Below are 22522 nucleotides of genomic sequence, written 5' to 3'. Positions count from 1 at the left end.
GGACAGCCTGCCGTCTTACCATGAGCTGCAGGGGCAGCCCCTCCTCTGGCGCTCCTCCTCCCCTCCTTCTTCACTGACCTCGGTGTCTGCAGAGGCGTTCCTCTCACATTCAGTCTCCTCCCGCGCTGCAGGTTCCCCTTCTTAAATCTGTTCTCCCAGAGGCGCTACCACCGTCACTGACGGGCTCGGCCTGGGCCAGAGGTGGGTCCGACTTAGAGCCAGGGAAGCTTCTAGCAGCTTCCCACAGGAGCCACTTCTGCGGCCCCCTCCCCTGCTACCAAAAAACCCCATGCCACACAAACACATAACAACAAGGTTTTCAGGAAATTAGTCTTCAGCACAGACAAGCCCCTGTGCAAGTGGTATACACTAGAGACAGAAGATCAAAAATGCAAAGTCTGTAATAATAGTATCCCCCACAAATATGCAAAAGAAGATAGTTAAAAGCTGAAGGGTAGTTAGAAACTCCACAAAGCAAAAGCCCTTTATAACACTCAGAAGTTGACCAAACTAGATCTTGTCTGCTATACCTCACCTGAATTACCTACTCAAATTTCAGTAAGAACACCCCTTCCTGGTGTACAAGTTATATAGTTTTCCAATGAGGTTCTCTGAAAGCAATCTTAAGAGGTATGAACTATTTCACATTTCACACATGCTTCTGAAGAGAGGACACATTTCCAAAAGTGAAGTGCAGTCTGAGACCGGCCTGCATCATATTTAACACACAGCAGCCGAGAGACAGATTTGTTTCTGCCAGTAAGTCAGAAAGCATTGTCAGACTTCTGCATGTCTTGGAAGTTCTAGACATAGACTTGCTTCATGGTGTAACCATCAAAAGTATAGGGCCCAGCTTTGTCACCTTAATCAGTGTACTACTTAGTACATAAAGTTAGCACAAGAACATTTTTTATCTTTACATTTAGATAATGTGATACAGTCAATTAACTAATGGACTACTTGTGTTACAAGAGCTTAACATAAGGATGGTTAGAAGGACATGACCCAAATCAGTTTACTCAGGACACTACCAAATCATCCACCATAGAAGACTTCACTGAACACCCTAGGAACCTAGCTGAATGGGAAGATGAAAATGATGCAGATACCTAAGGACACAAGCTTCTTAAACGAGACACTTAGGTGAAAGTCACTAAAGGACTTGTGCAGGGGGAAGGGGAGCAGAGAAAGGCTGGTGTAGCACTGACTTGTTCTTAATATGTCACTTCTGACAGCACATTGCTCACATTGCTTCTGGGGACATGCATGGAAACGTCATTGACTGTGCGGACAGTAGCGGGTGAGAAAAAAGTTGCCAGAAGACCAAGTTACAAAAAACACGAAGGGAGGATAAACATGTCAGCTTCCTTTTGTATTTAGTAATTGTCCTCTGCAGTTTTGCTAATAGAGAAGGATGCTTGATGAGCATATTTATTATGCCAACAGTGTAATTTAACACAGCTTTGACGGTGTACAGCTGTACGTTAGGACTCAAACTTCTTGGAAATACTCTTGCTATGAATAATTTCAGGTAACTTGGCAAATTAGAAGGCAAACCAAGTATATAAAACATACAGGTTGTTAAAAAAAAGTTCTTTCTTTTGACTTAATTCTATGCAAACAATACTAATACACACAAATTAACAGATAAAGAGTGTTTTCTCAAAACAATGCAACATGGCAATTAAATAAGAAATGCCTCCAACAAAAGATTTTTTAAAAAAAAATTTTTTTTTTGTTAATTCCTCCACTGTGAATTATTTTTTTAAAATCTTACTATGCAAACATTTATATATCGTTCATTCTTTGAAAAGGACAGTTCCACATTTGATGGAACAAGAAGTGTTAATTACCATGATATTTCTCTTCACCCCCCCACCCCCAAGAACTTCTGTCAAGCTCTCAAGTTCTGTTCAGTTCCCTGAAGCATTTCAAACTAATTCACACAGCAAAATTGTATAGGTTAAGAATTGAGTAGGTATCTTAACCTGAAACATCATATAATAAAGGGAATTGTACCTGAAGAAAAATACAAACCTAGTCATGGAGTCAAGTAGTTTTGTCACACTCCTGTAGCTTTCCCCATACACTACTTGCATAACACCCAATTAAGAGAGGGAAAACCACCACATAAAGAGACAAATAAATCATCCCTACCTTCAGAGCTCAGAATGACTCTAGAGGACTAAAGCCTGAAGCCTAGAAAGGCATACATGCCCTTTCTTGTTACAGATAGAAAGCTTTACTCTTTGTATAAGGGAGCCAAAAATTACAGAACATGAAAAGAAAGTTATGTTCACCGAGAACCGCGTGACCATTTTTAGCTTAGTGGTTATTTTCCAGAATAATCTTTATGCTATTTCTCTGTAGGATATTACTGCTACTAAGGAACAATACCATCATCCAACCCCCCCAAATTCTTCATATGCATTTCATCATTGCTCATTCTGTTTTTACTTAATTCTATACTGTGTAAATCAGCTGTAGTATCAGCACCTGTAAGCTGTAGCTATTGGACTGCTTTCACTTTTTATGTAACAAAACCCAAAAGAAACATTTTGGAAAACACTTGTCCAAATGTTTAGCCAAAAATTTTAGGCAACTTGTCACCCTGCCCCCCAGCTCAAAGATCTGCAGCTATTACCAAATGAAAACCTGAAAACCTATGTGAAATGTTATTTATCACTGCCTAACATATCACTACCCAGAAATGCCATGAAAATCATTCTGCAATTAAAAGAGGTCTTCTGTAGTCTTAATGTGTTACTAATAAGATCAGAGGTCAGTTTAGAAGACAGATAGAGCAAATGATTCAACAACAGTGATAAATTTTCCACTTCCTATTTAATGAAATAGTCACTTTTTGTTGGCTGAGGGTTCATGTTTGACCTTCCAGGAAAACAGGTTATTTAGAGATATACACAGATAAAAACTTAAAATCAAATAGTCCAGGAAACAATTTACGTACTTAGGATGTCGGATGTCTGGCAGGGATCGTTCCAGTGCTATATTGTTGCTAACAAATATGTTGAAGCCATTTTCCCTATAAGCAGAATCATCATGGTCTTCCTCTGTAAGAGGGTATGGTTTTCCGTGTTCACCTTTCCCTACAATGAAACAAAACAATTATTTGCCTCAAACTGACAGCACAAAATGGACTACAAAGACAAAAATAAGTTAGACTGAACTTCATTTAGTACACTGTGTCTGGAACATCTCTAAGGAACTTCTTGCAATCCTTAGCGACATTCCTATTATTTCCAATACAAAAATACAAAGTAGGTACAAATAACGGGACTCGGAAGGCCCTCTGAATTCACCCAGTTCATCTAGCTTTCCTTCTTTCCAGAGACACAATCAGCTTAAAGCCATTTTATACATAAAAAATTGAATTGTAAATTACGCTAAGACCTTTTTGCATCAGAATCAAGCTTTCATAGCAAAGTTATGAACAAATGGATCAGTTCCAGCAATACTCCTTTTGATTGATATGAGGAATCTGATTACTCAGTTACTTTACATTTTAGCAGCCAGAGCACCCCCCCCACACACCTTTTCCGAAACCAACTTTAGCATTGAATAAGTTTAGAGCGTCTAACTTTCCAGAATAAGTGGTAAGGAAACCAAACGTTTTGTTCTGGGCTCCTCGAACACCCTTGCACTCCAAGGGACCAGGCAGATGTACTCAGTGCTTCTAATATGTCAGCACTGCTGATTTGGTTTCAGAAACTGGTCACTTTGGTTCCCTAAAGAAACCATCTGCTCATTCCCTGGCAAAGCACAGACTTTCTGTTTCAGCTTTTTATTCCCAAGTTACTTCTCATCATCAGTCACTTGGCTTAGCTTAGTACCTACCTCAGGCAACTATACCTCTATCTCTTCCAGTCAGAGCACAGAAAACAAACAAAAACACTTCAAAGAAAATCAATACATAAAAGCCTTCACTTCTTCTCAACTATCTTTATTCTTCTCATTCTTGCAGAGGATGAACTCGTCAGAGCTTCTAAGCCCTTCATGCCTACTCAGGTTCTCAAGAAGATACATTTTCCTCTACAGCTAATTGATCAGCTTATAACCTCTCTGTCCCTCTCCCTCCGGGCCCACTCGTAAGAAAATATCTCCTTTTACCTGAGCTGTTTTAGAGAAATTAATCAACTTCCCAGCTGGATTTGATAAGTGACCAAGGCCACCTGATCTTCAGCTAATCAGGAGCAGCTGCAGGAGAGGATGAAGAGGAAAGCAACTATGAGCTGAGAGAAACATCCAGTATCCTTAAAGCCCATGAGCCTCTGTCAATGCTCTACTTCATATTGCACGCACACAAAACATTAAAAACATAGAATATGCAATTAAAGATGCTATAGTTACTCAATTTTAGAATTCTTTTGCAGATAAAATAATAATTTTTTTATTCCAAACTTTGTGCATATAATTACAATTTCATTTAAATTCTTAATGAAAATAATGTTACTCACAAAGGAAAAAAGTTAAGTTTGTATTGTGAAAAACTGTGTACGGTATTTCATTACTAACAGGTACCTTGTAATTTTTATTTTCAAACATTGCCAAATGCACGTAACACACTAACATAATACAAAATCTGAGACTAAGCTTCTATGTGAGTCTTTATGATTTCATACTAAAGATGGGGAGGAACTATACTATTAAAGGAGCAGCTGATGAGTCAGAGTACTACTCAAAATTCAATAGTACAATTATATAAAATCTGTTTCATAATACAGTAACAATAAACTAATGTAATTCAACCCCCAAGACATAGAAATTTTAGCCCCTCTCTTTCAGCATATATTCTAAGTAGACCCAAAGTAACTATTTTAATTTGCTTTTAATAAGAGATTTATCCAGGTGGTTACTAATATAATGGAAATTCCAGAATAAATGACCTGTATGATAAGACATACTACTGCTAATCAATGTTTTTGCAATATAATTTTCTGTATACTCCAGCTATTCACCCTGTATGAAGAAAGGTGGATTCTTTGCTTTGCTTTTCTTAAAGAAGTCCATTTGGCTATTCAGCAGATGAATATTTTTTACAGCACTACAGTTTCTTCACATTGTCTCCTGCTAAAGAAACTGAAGACAAGTACTTTTAAAGTACTCTTCCACTCTTCCTCACTGAATATGGAGCACTATCACTAGCATAAGCCAAAGAGTAGATACCATGAGTTGCTAGCTAGAGCAACTCAGGAATGGGCTGAACTTTCTCACATCATGCTGCAGAAGTATTTGACCAATTGCAGTCTATAAATTGCTTTTGCACTTACATAGTAAGTTGGGCCATGAGGTGCACTAGAAGTTGCGAAGCATGACTCTTTCCTAACACTATATAAAAATATACACATAGAGCATTAACAAGAGCTTGTGAGCTTTTATGAATCCCCTGAATATTTCTCCCAGCTTGCTTGCTTGCTCTCTCACCCTGCAGCTCCTCCCCATTAGCTGGGGATCAGGTGGTCATCTATCAGATCCAGCTGAAAGCAGTTAGCTAATTTCTCTAAAAGAGCTCAGGTAAAAAGACCATTTCTTATGAGTGACCTTGGGAGGAAAGAAATAGAGAGCTTAGAAGGTAAGTATTAAAAAAAAATAAGTACAACTTTTGGATAATCAGTAGGCCTGAAGGGTTCCCTTTGTGCAGAAAACTGCCATATATGAGTCTCCTCAGCATCACAAATTATCATAAGCACATTCAAACTCTCTTCTGTCACTGATTTGCTTTCCTAGATGACTGACAGAAATTGCCATCACTGCACACTGGTTTGGAGCTGGACTATCCAAAAGTTTACCTAAAATGCCAGGGTGACAAAGGGAAACTTCACAATGCAGGAATAGTAAAATTCTGGTGAAAAAGAGCATGGAGGAGTTTAATATCCTGTACCCACCAATAGACACATATAAGCCCTCCTATACCATTTGTTCTGCCTGAAGGCAAAATAGCAATTCAGAAAGTGCATCAGGGCTATAAAGGGAACGGAGAGAGTGAAAAAGCCAGATGGTGAATTTTTGGCCTTTTTGGGTTTAAAAGGGGGCTCACCCAAATGTGATGGATAAAACCAAGCCATTGCTAAGACCTGATACTGACCCTCTCTAAGGCTAATTTACAACTGCAGCATAAATAACCCCAGAAACCAAGGACAATCAGAAGTTTTAGTTCAGTTACTTGCATTTTGATTTTTCAAGGAGGGGGGAAAGGAGGGGAAGAACCCAAAAGCACAAGAATGACACATATATTCAACCTGAGCCCAAAAATCCCATCAGAATGCTGCATTGCGTGGGAACCCTAACAGCACTGTTTAATTCATACAGTGCTGTCTAACCTTTGTGATTACAGAGTTATTACACTGATTTTTAACTCAGTACTCAATGTAAGCAACGTTTTGAAAATAGGCTAGATTTTTTCTTTAAAACACTATGATGTTTTTGGAGTTGACATCTCTACATTGCTTATATTATAAGGGTTTTAATGCACCATCACAAAATGCTTCTCCATAGATATTCAGATAAAAAAAAGGTAAAGTAAGATATTCTAGCCATTCAGATAAAGTACTGGCTTGGCCAAATATCAGATGCTCTATAAGGCTTTTTTAGCCCCACTCAAGGATGTTACTGTCTCCTAGGAAACAAAACACTCCATACCTAGCCTTAAAGGTTTAAGTTTCATGCTTGACAACTTGTGATAACTGATAGTTCAAGAACACCTCAGTTAAAGCATCTTCTGCTTATATTAAATACAGATACAGCAGAAGGAGAATAAACCCTCTTGTTCAATAGATGGCATGAAATGAAGAGCATTAGGGTGAGACAAGAAAATAAAAAAACATTCTGTATACTCAGTACAAATGTGTAACAGCAGAATAACGTCTCTGGATCAGCCATGTTGGTACAGTTGCCAGGTATGATAACAGGGGTATTGTTGGCAAAATATATCAGCTGTAAATCAATTTGAACATGCAACAGGAGTTCTGCACTACTTCCGCATGCAATGGATAGGGGACCTTGCTTAAAATTATGAACAACAAAAGACATTGGAACAGGTTCTGGTTTCAGGGTCTTTGGGGTTTTGTTTTGGGGGTTTGTTTTTATAATTCAGATGAACATTATTTATAATTCAATAGGCATGGTAAAAAAGATCAGCTTTGCCATGTAAGTTAAAGGAAGTTAAGCAATTGCTTGATACCTTAACACAGGAAACTAAGTGGATAAAGAACATAAGCCACTCAGTGTCTGTGGGGAAGAACTGTGTACAAATCTGAATTATTTACTGTTTATACTCACTGCTATTAGTTTACTCAGGCACAACTTCACAGTCACACCAAGTCAAGACTATAATTCGCAAACATATTTAAGCACACCCTTTAATTCAAGCATCCTTTAATCCAGTAACATTTGTAACAGGGAATAAGAATTCTCCATGTGCTATATTCTTTACTAAATAAAAGGAGTTTATTTTAATACGTGAACCTACAAATAAGTAAGTCTTCTTACTTACAGTGCATCTTACTATTTTGGATAAGATAATTCTGCCATTTTTTTAAAGTATATTATGAATTTTGTCTACTACCCATACATATTCCATCCATAATCTAGTACAACATTGTCTGTGCACATCACATGTAAACTGAGCCTATCCTCTCTCATGAAGATTCTCAGGGGGAGAATAGATATCTAATCTTATCCTAGAGAAATATTTCAATACAGAACTGGAGTCCCATGGCAGGGGGAGTGATTGTGCTTCTTAGCAAGGGTAGACAGAGGAACACAAATTCAAAATGAGTGCAGTCACCTATCAGCTTCAAAGAAAAAGTGTAAGAAGGGGAAATAAAGATCATCAGCAGAATAAAAACACTGAGTCAGACACCATCTTCCACCTTCTTGCCCCATAAACTTCTACACAATAACCTTTTATGCTCCCTGATAGGGGAGTCAGAGTGCAACTAGCCAAGTCAGAGAGCAAAAACTGTTTAAAGCAATAAGTAGTATCTTTCACATCATTTCTGAATTTCCCTAATGCACAGCTGTATAAAAGTTTGCCATCTTGTGCTGTGGAGATGGACTTCATATTATTTTGATTAATAAGTATAACAGATGATCAATTCAAATTGCCACCACATTCTGCTTTTTTGGGGAGTGAATTTCCATTTGAGTTCAAACAAAATGATTTTGTTCCTTATTTTTCCTTATCCTCACAGACAGGTGAGGTGCAGCACATCTGCTAAAATACTGGTTAAATTATCTTGAACAGAGAGGTGATTTGATAAATGCACAAAATAGATTTTTTTTTTTTTTTTTGGACAGTAAATGTCTCGGCTTCTCCTGGAGTATCTACACTTGGTGGAGTCCTCATCGTGTTTGCAAATTTTGTATTTTGAAACCTGTAGAAGACATGTATGTGAACATTTTTTATCTAAAATTAGTTAAAGAGTCAAATCAGGGACTAGTACAGACTAGTCCTTGGCAAAAAAGGGGATAAAGGAAGTTGTTTTATCAAATCACTTTCTCCTTTCTGCTTGCTTTGAACAAATGCCTTTTGTGGTTTTGCATGTTTATATTAATTTCCAGTAAAAAGTACAAAAACTTTAATTCAATAAATGTATGAAGGAATTTTCTTTGCCAATTTGTTATGGAGAGAGAAAATTAAAACTGCATATGCCTCACATGAAAGTAATTGCCTTCATATCAAATGAGACTATCCAAGTAGTAAAAAAATGTATATATATGTGTCATGGCTTTTCAGATACAAAATAAGAACATTTTTGTAACCGTCTGAATAGTGAAACAATGGGATAGGCAATCCAGGGAACTGTGGAATCCATAAATACTCAAGAAAGAAATGATACTGTGCCTCAGGGAGATGATCAATACAACTTTGGCCATCTATTGAGGTTGATCCCAATCTTCAATTTCTATGAACTGTATGAGAAATAGGAGGAGGACTGGGGATAAGTTGCTGGAATTATATTTTTCCTCAGAGTCAATAAAACTTGTATTAGAAACTGAAACGTATTCATTACAAGTCTGTTCTACTTTTCCCAAACTTCTCAGAGTATCCCACTAGTTGTACAACTTCATGAGTCTTATTTATAGGAAAGCAATTTAATTGATTTTACATCAATGGAAACAGGATCAAAAATACCTATTTATTTTTTTTGCTACTCTACCTCGTAACAGTTTGGAAAGCCATTGCACTAAGATTTACAAGACTTTTAATTATTTATTACATAACTCTGTCAAAGTCTGAGGCAATATAAAAGGCTTTCCCTTAGCATTACAGACACAGCTATAATCAAATCTTACTTATGCAATTGGGAAAAATAAAAACCCTGTCAAGGAAATCCTGAACAATACATTTTTAGCAAGAATAAATAATTTCTTTATAAATACATAAAAAAAAAATTTATTACTGTTTCAATATCAAACTACCACAGAAAACAAACAATCCAAAATTCACTCCAGTTTTCTGGTAGAAAGCACTCAAATTCCTACTATTTTATTACCCTTTAGATGCCAGTAGCATATACAGGTTTTCTTTTCAAGGACCATGTAGTCCTCAGCAAGTGGTATAGAAATGTTACTGGGAACAAATATGAGGCCTTGTCCTTCCTGGATTGCTGCTACAGTAACATGATGGGTGGCAGGAGAAATATGACCTAAATTGCTTCTCTTTTCATGAATGGCTTTATACAATGTCGTGGTTTAACCCCAGCCAGCAACTAAACACCACGCAGCCGCTCACTCACTCCCCCCCACCCAGTGGGATGGGGGAGAAAATCGGGAAAAGAAGCAAAACCCGTGGGTTGAGATAAGAATGGTTTAATAGGACAGAAAAGAAGAAACTAATAATGATAATGATAACACTAATAAAATGACAACAGTAATAATGAAAGGACTGGAATGTACAAATGATGCGCAGTGCAATTGCTCTCCACCCGCTGACCGACACCCAGTCAGTCCCCGAGCGGCGATTCCCCCGCCCCCACTTCCCCGTTCCTATACTAGATGGGACGTCACATGGTATGGAATACCCCGTTGGCCAGTTTGGGTCAGCTGCCCTGGCTGTGTCCTGTGCCAACTTCTTGGGCCCCTCCAGCTTTCTCGCTGGCTGGGCATGAGAAGCTGAAAAATCCTTGACTTTAGCCTAAACACTACTGAGCAACAACTGAAAACATCAGCGTTATCAACATTCTTCACATACTGAACTCAAAACATAGCACTGTACCAGCTACTAGCAAGACAGTTAACTCTATCCCAGCTGAAACCAGGACATACAAATAGCATAGGTTGGGAGAAAAAGGGAGAAAAATATATAACTTTAAATTTTGTTATTTGACTGCCTGCTTGCATCCAGAAATGAAAAAAAAAACCAACCACAAGAACAAAAAAACAAAGAGAGAAGAATATGCTGCTCAAAAAATTTAAAAGGCTACATTCATATTGTACTGTAGCTGGATCTTTAGAGTATTGTTTGCTTACCATTCACGTGAGATAAAAATGAGAAGAACCTGTTGCTGACATAGGAATGAGATCTCTACTTACAGCAGTGATGTGTTCCCCCATCCCTCAACAAAAAGAAATCCCATACTGGGTAGGAGGTAGATAAAGTAAGAGCATTTCCTGGAGGGAAGAGATGAGAGGGACAAATGGGAACCTCTGAAATGTACTTATTTTACGTAAATTTGAGAAGAATTTCTGTAAAAAGAAATGCATATCAATATGAAAAAAAATTGTGAAATACAGCTTAACTGCATTAGACATAATTTCCAGATTTCCATAGAGTAACCAGGCCTGGACTGACTCTTCATGTTAATCTGAGATCATAACTTCTGTGTCAGACGGCAAGGAAAAAAATGGCACAAGATTTTTTTAAGAGTCCATGAAGTGGGAGAAGCTGGTTACCAGTATTCTGTATACATTAAGGGCATAGTAGTGCTTCATGTGCTCTTCTTAAAAGCTAAAACAACAGAAACAGCTAGCAAAAGACACAGTGGTGAGGCAGGGCAGCTAAAAGATGAGAAGAGCAGTAGTGGTGGTGAGCAGAAGAATGAAGCAGCATAGCAAGTGGAGCAAGAAACAGCATCTGGCAGAGTGGCAGAAGTCCCACGTCACAGCACCAAAGCTCTGGCAACTTGAACTGGGCCTTGTTGAATCGCAGGAGTCCACAGTTCCCAAAGTAAGGAAGGTTTTAGTTCAGGAGTGGGGAACAGTCAGCTGGCCTAGCTGTTGCCTTGCCAAAGAGGACTGCAAAATTATTGTTGCTATACTTAAGGAATTAGCCCTTATGTTATTTGTTTAATAAAATATTGTTTGCTGAGTCAATTAATTTGCAAGAAGAAAAAATGAGCGAGCTCAGTGCTCTTGAGATTAATTCTTGCAGGTATCTAGGCATTTTACTAGATATCACTTTAAATTTCAACCTGGCCCTTGCTGTTGGCAGTTGTGTCCTGGCAGAAAAGGTGCATTATACGTCTAACAGTTGAAACAATCCACCTCTGCTTATGATAACTTTTGTATCACTCATTCCATTTTGGTTATTTGGAATCAAGACACTGTGCTTTATCTTAAATATGTGCATTCTGTCAATCAATAATTAATTCCTAAATCTTATAGCCTGTGCTTTATGAAACATTAGAGTAGTGTTTCCCTCACATTTTTCATCCATTTGAAACATTAAAAATGCAGCCTCTGAATTTCCAACATAGGCATTGCAGAGTAAAAATACAGTGTGTCTGTGGAAAGTGATTGCTTTAAAATACGTCATGAGGTTAACCAGTGGCATTGTTGTGTTTCAGCAGAAGGGTGAAGCATATGAACTCTGAAAAGTAAATTGTCTGAAAGCTTGAACAAACTCTTCACAAAAATAAATAAGAATATTTAAAAAAATCTATGGCTTTTAACACTTGCTGTAAGTACTACAATGGCTTGGCAGGCAAGACTCATTCTACCCCTTTTCCCACTTTTATAAGTCTAGGGAAAAAAAAGGAAGAAAAAAAAGACCATACTATTTAGTATGTCCGGTGTATTTAGAATGCCGCAGTGTACAATGCAAGATAAGCAGCAACACATGCTGTTTTGATGTGAGTTGCTCTATCACTACAGCAGAGCAGCAATATTCTCAGTAGCATTCTGCAGGCTGAGCTCAATCTAATCGTAACTCCGTAGCCAAGGGATGCACAGTACATCTTCTATTTAGTCTTAACTACTTATCACCAAATGCCACAGCCACTAGAATGCTTTTTTCATTTAACATTAGAACAGACGGGCAGTAGACCATTAATCAGAGCCAAACACTGAATGAGCAATCATGTGAGAAACAGAACTCAGCCATAAAAAAGGCTTCACAGTTTGGTTTAGTAACTGAATGACCTGCTAGGATAAAAAGGACCTACTATGGAACAAGATTACCTGAAAAAAAAAAAAATCTAATAGCGGTAAGGTGTTTGTTTCAGTGCTTAAAGAAATTAATTCATACAAACTGCATCTAATAGTCTCTAGTACCAGTGGGTCTTCTATAATTAATGCGTGTGTCCAAGCTGATCTCTTGGAAAAGCTCAAACTGAAGTGTTACTAACATGGTATATACAGGAACTAAACAGCTCCACAAAGTTAATGCAACATTACAGTAGCGTAGGTACAGTTTTAGAAAGCCCAGTCATACAAAATGATAGGGTTGTAACAGCTGTAATTAACATGGGACTTTTCCCTCCCCCTCTTTTTTTCTTCATTCTAAGACGTATTATAACTATGTGTCATTTACCGTATACCATCACAGGAAAACAAATACATGGCACAGGATGTGCCATGTAACAAATCTATTAATAGGAGTTCTTTAATTTTTTAATTTTCTTTTTTTTCATGAATTCAACCTAACCTAGCTCTAGAAGCTGACTTTGTGGCTGTTGCACAAAGAAGATGGAATAACATGTAAAAAGGAATTTAGCTATGTATGAGTCAACAGTGTGCAATAGCGTAGTCGCTCTTGCACTAGAAGCGCTACTCCATGATGCATATCCTACAGAGAAAAAATACATGAGCTGTCACTGTTCCCAGCAAATTTAGATTTAGCCTGTAAGACCCTTACCAGAAAAAAAAAAAAAAAAAAAATCCGTTCGTACATATGGACATAGTAAATATTTACAGTTAAAGTTTGAGGCAGACCCAGGAACAAGAACTATGCCACCTGATTCAGTGACAAGGCCATTCTTCTTCCTTCTGTAAAGCTGACAAAAGTGTTCATAAGCAAGCAGAGTTTGCACACTAAGGGCCAAGAAGGTAACTTCCTCAGGTAGTATATATGTATTTTATTGCTTTTTCAGGTCCACTAGGATCTATACATTATAAAATACATGAATTTAATATGAAGTATTGAAAAATGAAAAATATGTGAGTTTAATATGAAACTGAAGCTGAGTATGCAAATAATGACCTGGTTTAATAAAAAAAACAGGCACCCCCACAAATTCAGAGATACTAGAATTATCCTCAAGACAAGAAATATAAGCCCAGGGAACTGTACTAACAAGATATAGCAAGGTGCAGTTATGGCAGATAAACAACGGAAACTCAAGTTACCTCACATTCTTGGAATTGGTCTACCTAAGCCCTTCTGCTTTACTTATAATACATTTTTTTCTACCACACCCAAAGTAACACTTTGAATCTCAATGCTCTTCTCCTTTTCACATTTTCTTTTGGCAAATCAGACACATTACTCTTCTGAAAACTGTTTCAATACTACCTATACTGCTGCATATATTCACCGCTACTGAACTTAATGCTTGACCTGCTGTGAGCACAGCTCTACACAGCCCTCCTCCTCCCTTGCCATTGATTCACCTATTTCTGAATAACAGGAGTCTAATTAATGCCAACTATTTTTCAAATCCCTGACACAAACTTGAGTAAATTTCCTGTACTAAAGCCAACTGAAATTTCCAGTCAGTATATGCTGTGGAATCAAGCAGAGGCAGAGGTGGAGACTCAAAAAATCACCTTCAGCCATGAACTGAACAGATTTTCAAATAATTAGTTTAAAATATTTTCTGTTCAAAAGGACAACTCATCACCTACAGAACAAAACTAAATATTTATCCCAAGGACCACATTTATACATATTTCAGCAGGAACTCGCATATGCACATTGGGAACTTTTATGAAAAAATTAATTTAATTTGCTGAAAACTGATGTTTGGATTCAGCCAAAAGTATTTGCTGAATTTCTTTCATTTTGTTGATGTCTGGGTTAAAAGAAGCAAATCAAACTAAACTTTTAAAATTACAGTCTCTGTTTTTCAAAATCATATAAATGACAAAACTTAACTAACATTATCAAAGGATAGATATGCAAGTTGAAAATCCTGTTTGTGAACAAAACAATACTTTATCATTTTATCGTAGACAAAAAAAGTTTCAAGTATCAGCCCAAAAAGTCTTGCATGCACACAGCTTTAACTTTCAGATGTATATGAAGCAACTCCCCCAAAATTTCTTTCAAACTGAGAAAAATTAAAAAATGCTAAATTCCATTATGCAGATTCACGATGTATTTACACAGCACACAATAATTCTCAATTCTACTTTTGTCTGTATGATCAAAAGCCCCTCAAAAAATCCAGTCTTTGAGGAGAAAGGAGGGGATCTTTAGCAAGCATACACACTTCCCTAGCCCTCCATTACCACAGGTAACAGAAGAACAGGACTTAAAGCAGAGATTAACTTAAATTGTATGCTTTGTTTTAGAAGTGTTACCAGAAATTCCACCTTTTAATTTGTCAATTATATTTGAAACTAGAAAAGCAGAAAGAAATCATTGTTCCTCGTATTTTCCAGAGGAAAAAAACCCACTTAGCTTGTCTATTTTGGCGCCATTAATTCATCACTGCATTCATTTGATATGCTCTAACTTACAGGAAGTGTTTCTGCACATGTTTAATTTTAATTTTTCCTGTACTTTCTTAAGCAGTAAACATACATCTTTAAAATAGTTAAAAGCCTCACAGTGTATTGCTGCAATTGAGAAATTATGACAGAGGACTTGGACTGGATTAAGAAATGATGTTCCACATAGAGGAAGACTTTCTGTATAAGATTACATTTGGCATTTCCAAATGTTTTCAATTTTTGATATTCATTCTAATTACCGAGTCTTAATTTTTTTGCTTCAGTTATGTTTTCAGAATACATTTTTCCAAAATCCATGATGCTTTTGCTAAAATCAGATTTGCTGCTGACAGAAATCACTAGTAGTGAGCTCACTTCCTCTACAATAGATTCATCATCCAGATGGTCTATGAAAATGTATGAAATACACTTAAACTTATTGAAAGAATCTATCCTTCAATATGCCTTTAAGAGTCTTTGCTAAAAATAAATAAATGCAAAAAAAAAAAAAAATCTCTACGTGGTACATTCAGGTTTTACAACCAATCAATTCCCTTCCTTCTCCCTTTTCCCTTTTGTTTGTATCAGTCGATCAAAAAATATTTGAAAACATAAACTGTTCTTCATCCAGGCATTCAGATAGACAGCTACCCTAAAGGATTATCATTAAAGGACCTCAAAATGGGGATTTAGCTCCTGAACTTAGTTCTTACAACTGTGATATCAAGCTTCCCTCAAATGATAGGTCTGAACTGAACTATGCCAGCAGGCTAAAATTGTAGCCAAGACTCCATCTTTTTATTGGTATACTTATTAGCATTTTTGAGATGTGTAATTATTATCCACTAAATAAAACAGATAGGAAATGAAAAATATGAGTATATGACATTGCCAAGAAATGCTCAGGGTCTTGTAACTTCCATGTAAAACTTCAGATTCCTCAGAAAAAAAACCAGATGAAAACATGGTCTGTATCACAGTTTATTACAAACTTTAAAAAAAGTTGATAGTTGTATAAACTGGGGGAAAAAAGTCATTTAAATACCATACTGAAGTGGCAGTATGTTAGCAACTTGCTTAACTTACTGATTAATTGCAACTAATTAAAATGTCAGCCCTCTAGAACTGTTAACAGCTCACAGCTTTCACTCTTCTTTCTGAAGCACGTGAAGTTTGGATTTCTTCCCAGTATAATTGCTTTAGTAAAAGCTGGGAAAAAAACGTATTGAAAAAACAAATAAACTAACATGTTATTTATTTAGAGGCTTCTTTTAATTTTTGCGTGACAATATTAAAATTAGATTAGCCTCTGAACTAAAAAATCCCCGAAGAGTGACTCAAAGTATTCAATAACCAGAATAGCCTTTCCTCAAAAGAGCAGGAAAGCAGACCTGGGAGGACAAGGGAATCAGCATCCTTTTAGTATCTGCAACTCACCCTCTGGACTATTCCTTCCCCAATTTATAGACCAGTATTCACTGTGCTTCAGGATCAGTCTCACCTTTTGTAAGCTGGCATGGAACAAAAATGCAAAGAGCAACTAGAAGCATCAGTAGCCTCATAGACATTGACGAAAGTTTACAAAACATATACATGCTATCCAATTAATCAGCGTGTAAAACAGAAGTAATAGGGTAACCTGAAATTACTTTAACTATCATTTAAAAATATAAAAATATAAAACTCTCTTAAGAGTAAATTAACTGTCAAATAACACAAGCAAGACTGTCACCATGTTTTTAGAATATTTTTAAATTGCATTATCAGTATATCTTGATTATTTTTTTAATTTAAGCATTAAAACTAGTTTGTTTTTCCATTGAATTTCCTGGCAAGTCTTACTATTCACATTTCAACATCACCTGCAGGCCTTTTAGTTAAGATTGCCTAAAAAAAGAGTTTGTTTCCAGCTTGCAGACAGCAGAACTTTCACACAGGTTGGCAGAACAAAATGCCACTCCTAGAATTGTGGTTTCTTTTTTTACTTTCCTTTTCTTAGAAGGAGGACAGATTCTCCCAGATACCACTCCACTACAAGTACGGAAGGCAGATGACTTTGTGTCCATAACCACAGCCAAAATGTAGCCGTGTTCCTTGAGAAGCAGTGATTACAGAGCATCATTTGATGAGCTAGTGTCTATAAGGCAAATTATAGCAAAACAATCATTTATCTCTGCCTTTTCATATATATTGATTGGATGTCAGACAAATCGTTTCACCAGTCCAATAATTTTCCTCTGTCACCTTGTTTAATGAAAACTGGAAGGAGAAGAAAGGAAAGTCACCTTACAGATATTTAAGTCATAAACTGCATTGAAATAACTATACTAGACTTTTGTACTTGCGAACTTAATTCATACCCTCAAAAGAAAAAAGCTATGACAGGAAAGTAGGCACAATTTATTGGGTTTTTTTTAGGAATGATTGTTAAATTCAAACATCTTGTTAGCCTTTTGAAGGCCAAAAGGCTAAAAAATACCGCAAAATTGTGTTGGTGAATTTAACTGTGTCCTCTGCTAAACTGTATTTTCCATACATGAAAAAACTAAGTTTACAACATCAAGTCAAATAGATGCACGTAGATAGTATCATATACCAATACATTATATATCATCTTCAAAGAACCTTAACAATTGCAATGTTAAGGAAAGCAACTGATGAATTTTAGAGTATAAAGAGCTTTCTAATTTCTTTGGAATGGTGTGCTTGTGATTATCATGGTTATTCCAGATGATGAAGTCTGTAACACACAGGGTTACTGACTAGTGTGCAGGTAATATGTGGCACCAGCATACTACACTGCTAGTAAATTCCCTCAAGTACTCTGTAGATTAGACCCAAAAAAGAGTCTTGGTCAATCATTTGGCAAGCCTTTAAAATCAAAGTTCCTCTTATGGGTCTTCTAACCTGCATTCAGGTTAAAGGAATGTCCTCCTTAAATCTTTAAAAGAAATAGTCTTTAAAGCTAGTTGACAGCAGCTTATTCCATGTTTTAAACTTAAAAGACGATACAAAAGTAGTAAGGAAAAATTCCCTTTTGTCATTGGTTCTGAATTGAAAAGTATAGCCTTGATATGCTATAATTGCTGTCAAGTACTTGTTCCAGCTCTTTTGCCACAGTTTAGTCAGGATTCGTTTTCCCCTTCTTCTTTGAATTGGGATTTTCATAGCAAAACAAGCAACAACTAGAAACTGAAATACAAAAGAAAACAATGTTTCTTTGTGCCACTGAGTCAAGCAGTAATTGCCCTGAACTGACAAACTTAATCATTTTTAAACCTAGCACAAGAGACAACCAACTCAATTTAGATGGTCTATAGAGCTCTCCTCCTTCCGCACAGGCACATCTAGTCTGAAGGTCTCTCAGCTGTTTGTTCATTTCAAATTCTCCCTGCAAATGAGCCACATGTTTTAGAAGACGATCCAGATAAAATTCCTTTTCCAGAATTACTACAAAATACATTTCTCTTAAAAAAAAAAAGAAAACTGGTATCTACAGGTGAACTCCTCTTAAATTTCATGTAGATAGTCCTGAAAAAGTTTAAGCAAATGGAGAAAGACAACAAGGTGCTAACAGTGTCCAAAACACCTTCCTAGACTGCAAGTGACAAATTAAAAGACAGATTTGGGCTGAGACCTCCTCCCACACACACACCTCCCCCCCCCCCAAACTTCTAAAGTCAAGTTTCTCTTCTTTTTCACTTACTTCCAGGCAGCAACTCTAATAAACCCTCAAGTACTACACATTAAATACATTCACCAAGATCAGCACTTCATCACTAATAATGACGTGAAGCCACCGACAGATCTTCACTACTGTACAGAAAAGATAATCATGTACTTGGGACTATCACAAGTTAATTGGCAGATGGCATCTACTTCTTGGCGTTTTCTTTAAATTTTATTTTTCCTTTGGCTTGTTTGTGTCTCTCTTTTTAGAATTGTGTAAGCACTGAGATCACCATTCAAATACAAGGGGAGAAGGTACTAAAGAGAGGACAGTTTGGTCTGTTAAGGATTTGACACCACACTTACCCCCCCAGATCAAAATATAGAGAAAGATGAAATACTAGCAACTTTAATAATTTTTGTAACAGAGCACTTCTTGACATTTGAACATTAGTTTCAATCTAGAATATGTATCATTGGTTTACGGCATAGTCATAGACATTTCTTGCTGAGTACTGGAAATACAATTTTCTTTTTGCCTGTCATGGTAAAAATCAACATGCCAATGCCCAGCACAGAAGCGTACACTGAAGGTCATTTTCAGTGCTCTAATTAATATGAAGCAAAGGGAAATAGTATGAACTCTGTTCCCCCTTCCTTAGCCTCTCTGGTAGTCCTTAAAAATTAGCTTCCCAATTACATTTAAGTGCTATCACTGGTGAGATTTCAAAGGCGGGGGGGAGGCAGTGAAGAACAGGGGAAGAATCCGGCTAACTTCAACCACAAGAAGTGCTTCAAGTCTTTGCTGTGACTACTGAGACCAGAGATTCATCGTGCTTTAAAAAGGAAGCTTGACTCTGACATAGCCACACACAAACTCCTTTTTCATATAGATTTAAGTGGCAAGAGTTAGTTCTATTGTGCACAGTTTTCTGACAGAGACAGCCACAGCCTTATACTTCCTGGCTGCTTCTGCAGCAGTGTAAAATTAGGTTGTAACTTGAGAACCAGTGGGGGTATGTACTAACCCCAAATCACCACTTAAATAATACTGTGAGATGCCATTTCACAATCTGAGGAGGCAAGTTTGTAGTTGTCCAGGGAAAAACTTAAGCACTTGTGAAAAAAACAAAACAAACCATATTTTCTAGATATCAGGGTTTAAACTTCTGGAGAAGGCATCACTGAAAAACCTCTCTTTCCAAATCAATATTTGAGAGTATAATACCCCTATTTGTGCTTGGCACCTGGCTCCAAACTGATCTCACTGTTTTCATTAGGCCATCCAGACCATTAAGCTTGAGTCAGAGTGGTAAATCCGATCATAGTCTGCAGCGCTTTGTATTTACAGAGCAAATGTGTTTTAATGTGTGAAACACTTTATGTAACTGCAGTAGATTGTAACCATCTCTTTCATATTATATATCCTTTACCTGCCATCTCCTTGACAAGCTATGATTAACATTATATTTTATAATTTTTTAATCATGTCAGAGTTGCATTAAGATAAACTGATGAACATTTTTCCCTTTTACGGAACAAGACATAGTAAACTGCATGAAGCATATTCATGATTAATGCTATGAACAATTAGGTTATGAGTGTTTATTGAGACCTTGGCACCCACTACAGTTCCAATTCTATTGCAAGTTCTCAAATTCTTTCTAAAGGAATTGCAAGTTCAGAGGCCTAAATTAAATTTAGTAAATCTGTTTAATACATAATGCTGACAGAATTCCCAGTGTATAATCCCATCTGAAATATGGGATAAGTAAATCAATATTTTAGTATACGCTTCTTTCCCTGCACAGCTTTGATTATATTTATCTATATAGGTATCACAGAACTAATTTTTTCATAACGAACAGGGAATTACATTTACCATTGCTATCTGTATGATGCTGCCTCGTATCTTCTAGAGGTACTCTGGCACTAGTTCTTCTGAATTTAAGAATGGGCACTGTTCAAAATGATAAGGATTAACCACAGAAGTTTGGGGGCATTATTCTACTGCACTTTATTCTCAAAAATTCTTGAACAGAAATGATGGAAAAAAATCACCAGTGCACAATTTCTTTAGGTCACACAGAAGTCAAATCTCAGGTGTTCGCTACTTTTTATTGCTGTACAAAAGCACTCGATTCTTTTGCCTCCTTTTAACATTCCATCCCAAGAATACAGTTTCATTCTATTTCCATTTTCATCACAAACATACAGTTCGCTTCTTTTTCTAGGTCTCTGTTTAGTTTCTTTATAGAATTAATCTGTATGAATGTTTGTTTGTAGAACTATAGAGCATACTGTCTGTTTATAGAACTAATCTTTATGAAATGCCTGCACTGAGGCATGTAAAGGTCAAGATCTTTAAAATCCCCTTCTCCTGGTCAAGATAACATTTTGAAGAAGCAGAAAGGTAAAGAATATACTGAATATAGGAAAGAATTAAAATCATTCCTTCCCTCCACATAAGGCTTCCACATGCTATTTAAATATACAAATAGGAGTAACAAAGACTGTGCAAATGGCTTGGTAACTACTGGGATAACCACTGGGTGATACAATAAATTCTAAAAGTTTTTTCCTCTGAGATCTTATTAGCAGACAGGAGCAAAATGGCTCAACAGTCAAACATAGAAAGTATTGACAGCCATATCTTTGAAGTCACTTTATCAATTCTTTAACCAATTTTCTTTTGAAGACAAAGGTTTTTATAAATTTATATTTTGTGCTATAAACACAGCTCCTTACCTATTACCATTCTCTCAGAAATTTGCTTTCAATTACACTGAATTTTCAATGCCTCTCATAGAACATAGTCATTTCAGCATACACAAGCAAGCAGTCAAAAACATCTCTAAACCATTATAAAGAAAAAAAAAAGACAATATTTAAAGAACAGAAATTGGAAACAAAAAACCACACTGGAACTTGCAGTATGCAATCTTTCTACATCACTTTATAGGCTATTAATTTCATATATCAGAATCAGTAAAAATTTTTTCAGAATTAAACCTTATTTTTTGTTTTCCATCAGTTCTGCTTAGCTGGAAAGTTTCCATTTTTCTATTCCTCCAGTTCCCCCTTTGCAGTATTTTACAATAGGAAAGCTATCACTTGTAGTTAGAGATAGCTTTTCATGATCAGAAATAGCACTATATTAAAATATAAAGATTCAATCTGTACTTCTTTAAAAGTCCAAGAATTACGCATTTGCATCCTTCCTCTCATCTGAGAAGGGCTGTAATTCATCATTACTGCTATTACTCGTAATTGATGAACACATACAGCTGAGAATTTCTTGAGGGAAATGGATAAAATAACTTTCAGAAATGGAGGAACACTGACATTGACTGATTCCCTAGGACTCTTAGTCTCACTACCCAGGACATAAAGATAGAGGTGGAATAAACAGAATTTCTTCTCATGGATGCTTTTGAATTAGTACCTTAGGCCTTCATGGCTCTCTTCTGTGAATCTCATCCCTCCTGGGAGCATTCAGGGATCTCAGACTCCTAGTTCTGCACAGAAAGGCTGGAAAATCAGTGGCCATTGGTGCCAAAGCAGTTGCCATGCTCCCAAAATTAACATCTTGATAGACATGTCCTCAGAGTCCTTCCCAGACAACTGAAGAGAAGTAGGGAAATCTCTGATGAAATGAAGAAACTTGCCAAGTCAGTAGCTGATAAATGGCATTATTAGGGGCTTCAGCATCCAGGATCTCTTCCCTATCCAGAGATGCAGGCAGATTTACTCTGCCATGATACAATCAGTGTTGCTGTAGCTGGACTAATATGCATACCGGTAGCTACCTAGGTTATTACTACGCAAGCTGCATTTACATAGGGTGCAATGAAAACTCTGAACTGCAATGCAAGAACACTTTTCTGATATATATAAGACATTGTTTACTACTTACCGAAACAAAAATTATGACAGATGTAAGATTTGCATTTGTTTA

The 22522-nt window shown here is 36.7% G+C and overlaps 1 protein-coding gene across 1 annotated transcript in view; it reads right to left on the bottom strand.

Moving 5' to 3' along the window:
* The window catches only part of GALNTL6 (polypeptide N-acetylgalactosaminyltransferase like 6), a 515167-nt gene that overhangs the window by 309771 nt on the left and 182874 nt on the right, over nt 1-22522 (bottom strand). The window contains exon 3 of the mRNA XM_052779102.1: nt 2969-3107. Within this exon, the coding sequence (XP_052635062.1) occupies nt 2969-3107 (139 nt within the window). The remainder of the gene's footprint in view (nt 1-2968; nt 3108-22522) is intronic.

The sequence above is a fragment of the Harpia harpyja genome, chromosome 2, assembly GCF_026419915.1.
Source record: "Harpia harpyja isolate bHarHar1 chromosome 2, bHarHar1 primary haplotype, whole genome shotgun sequence".
Lineage (NCBI taxonomy): Eukaryota > Metazoa > Chordata > Aves > Accipitriformes > Accipitridae > Harpia > Harpia harpyja.
Note: the sequence above shows the minus strand (reverse complement) of the source record. Positions and strands in the feature narration are given on the sequence as shown.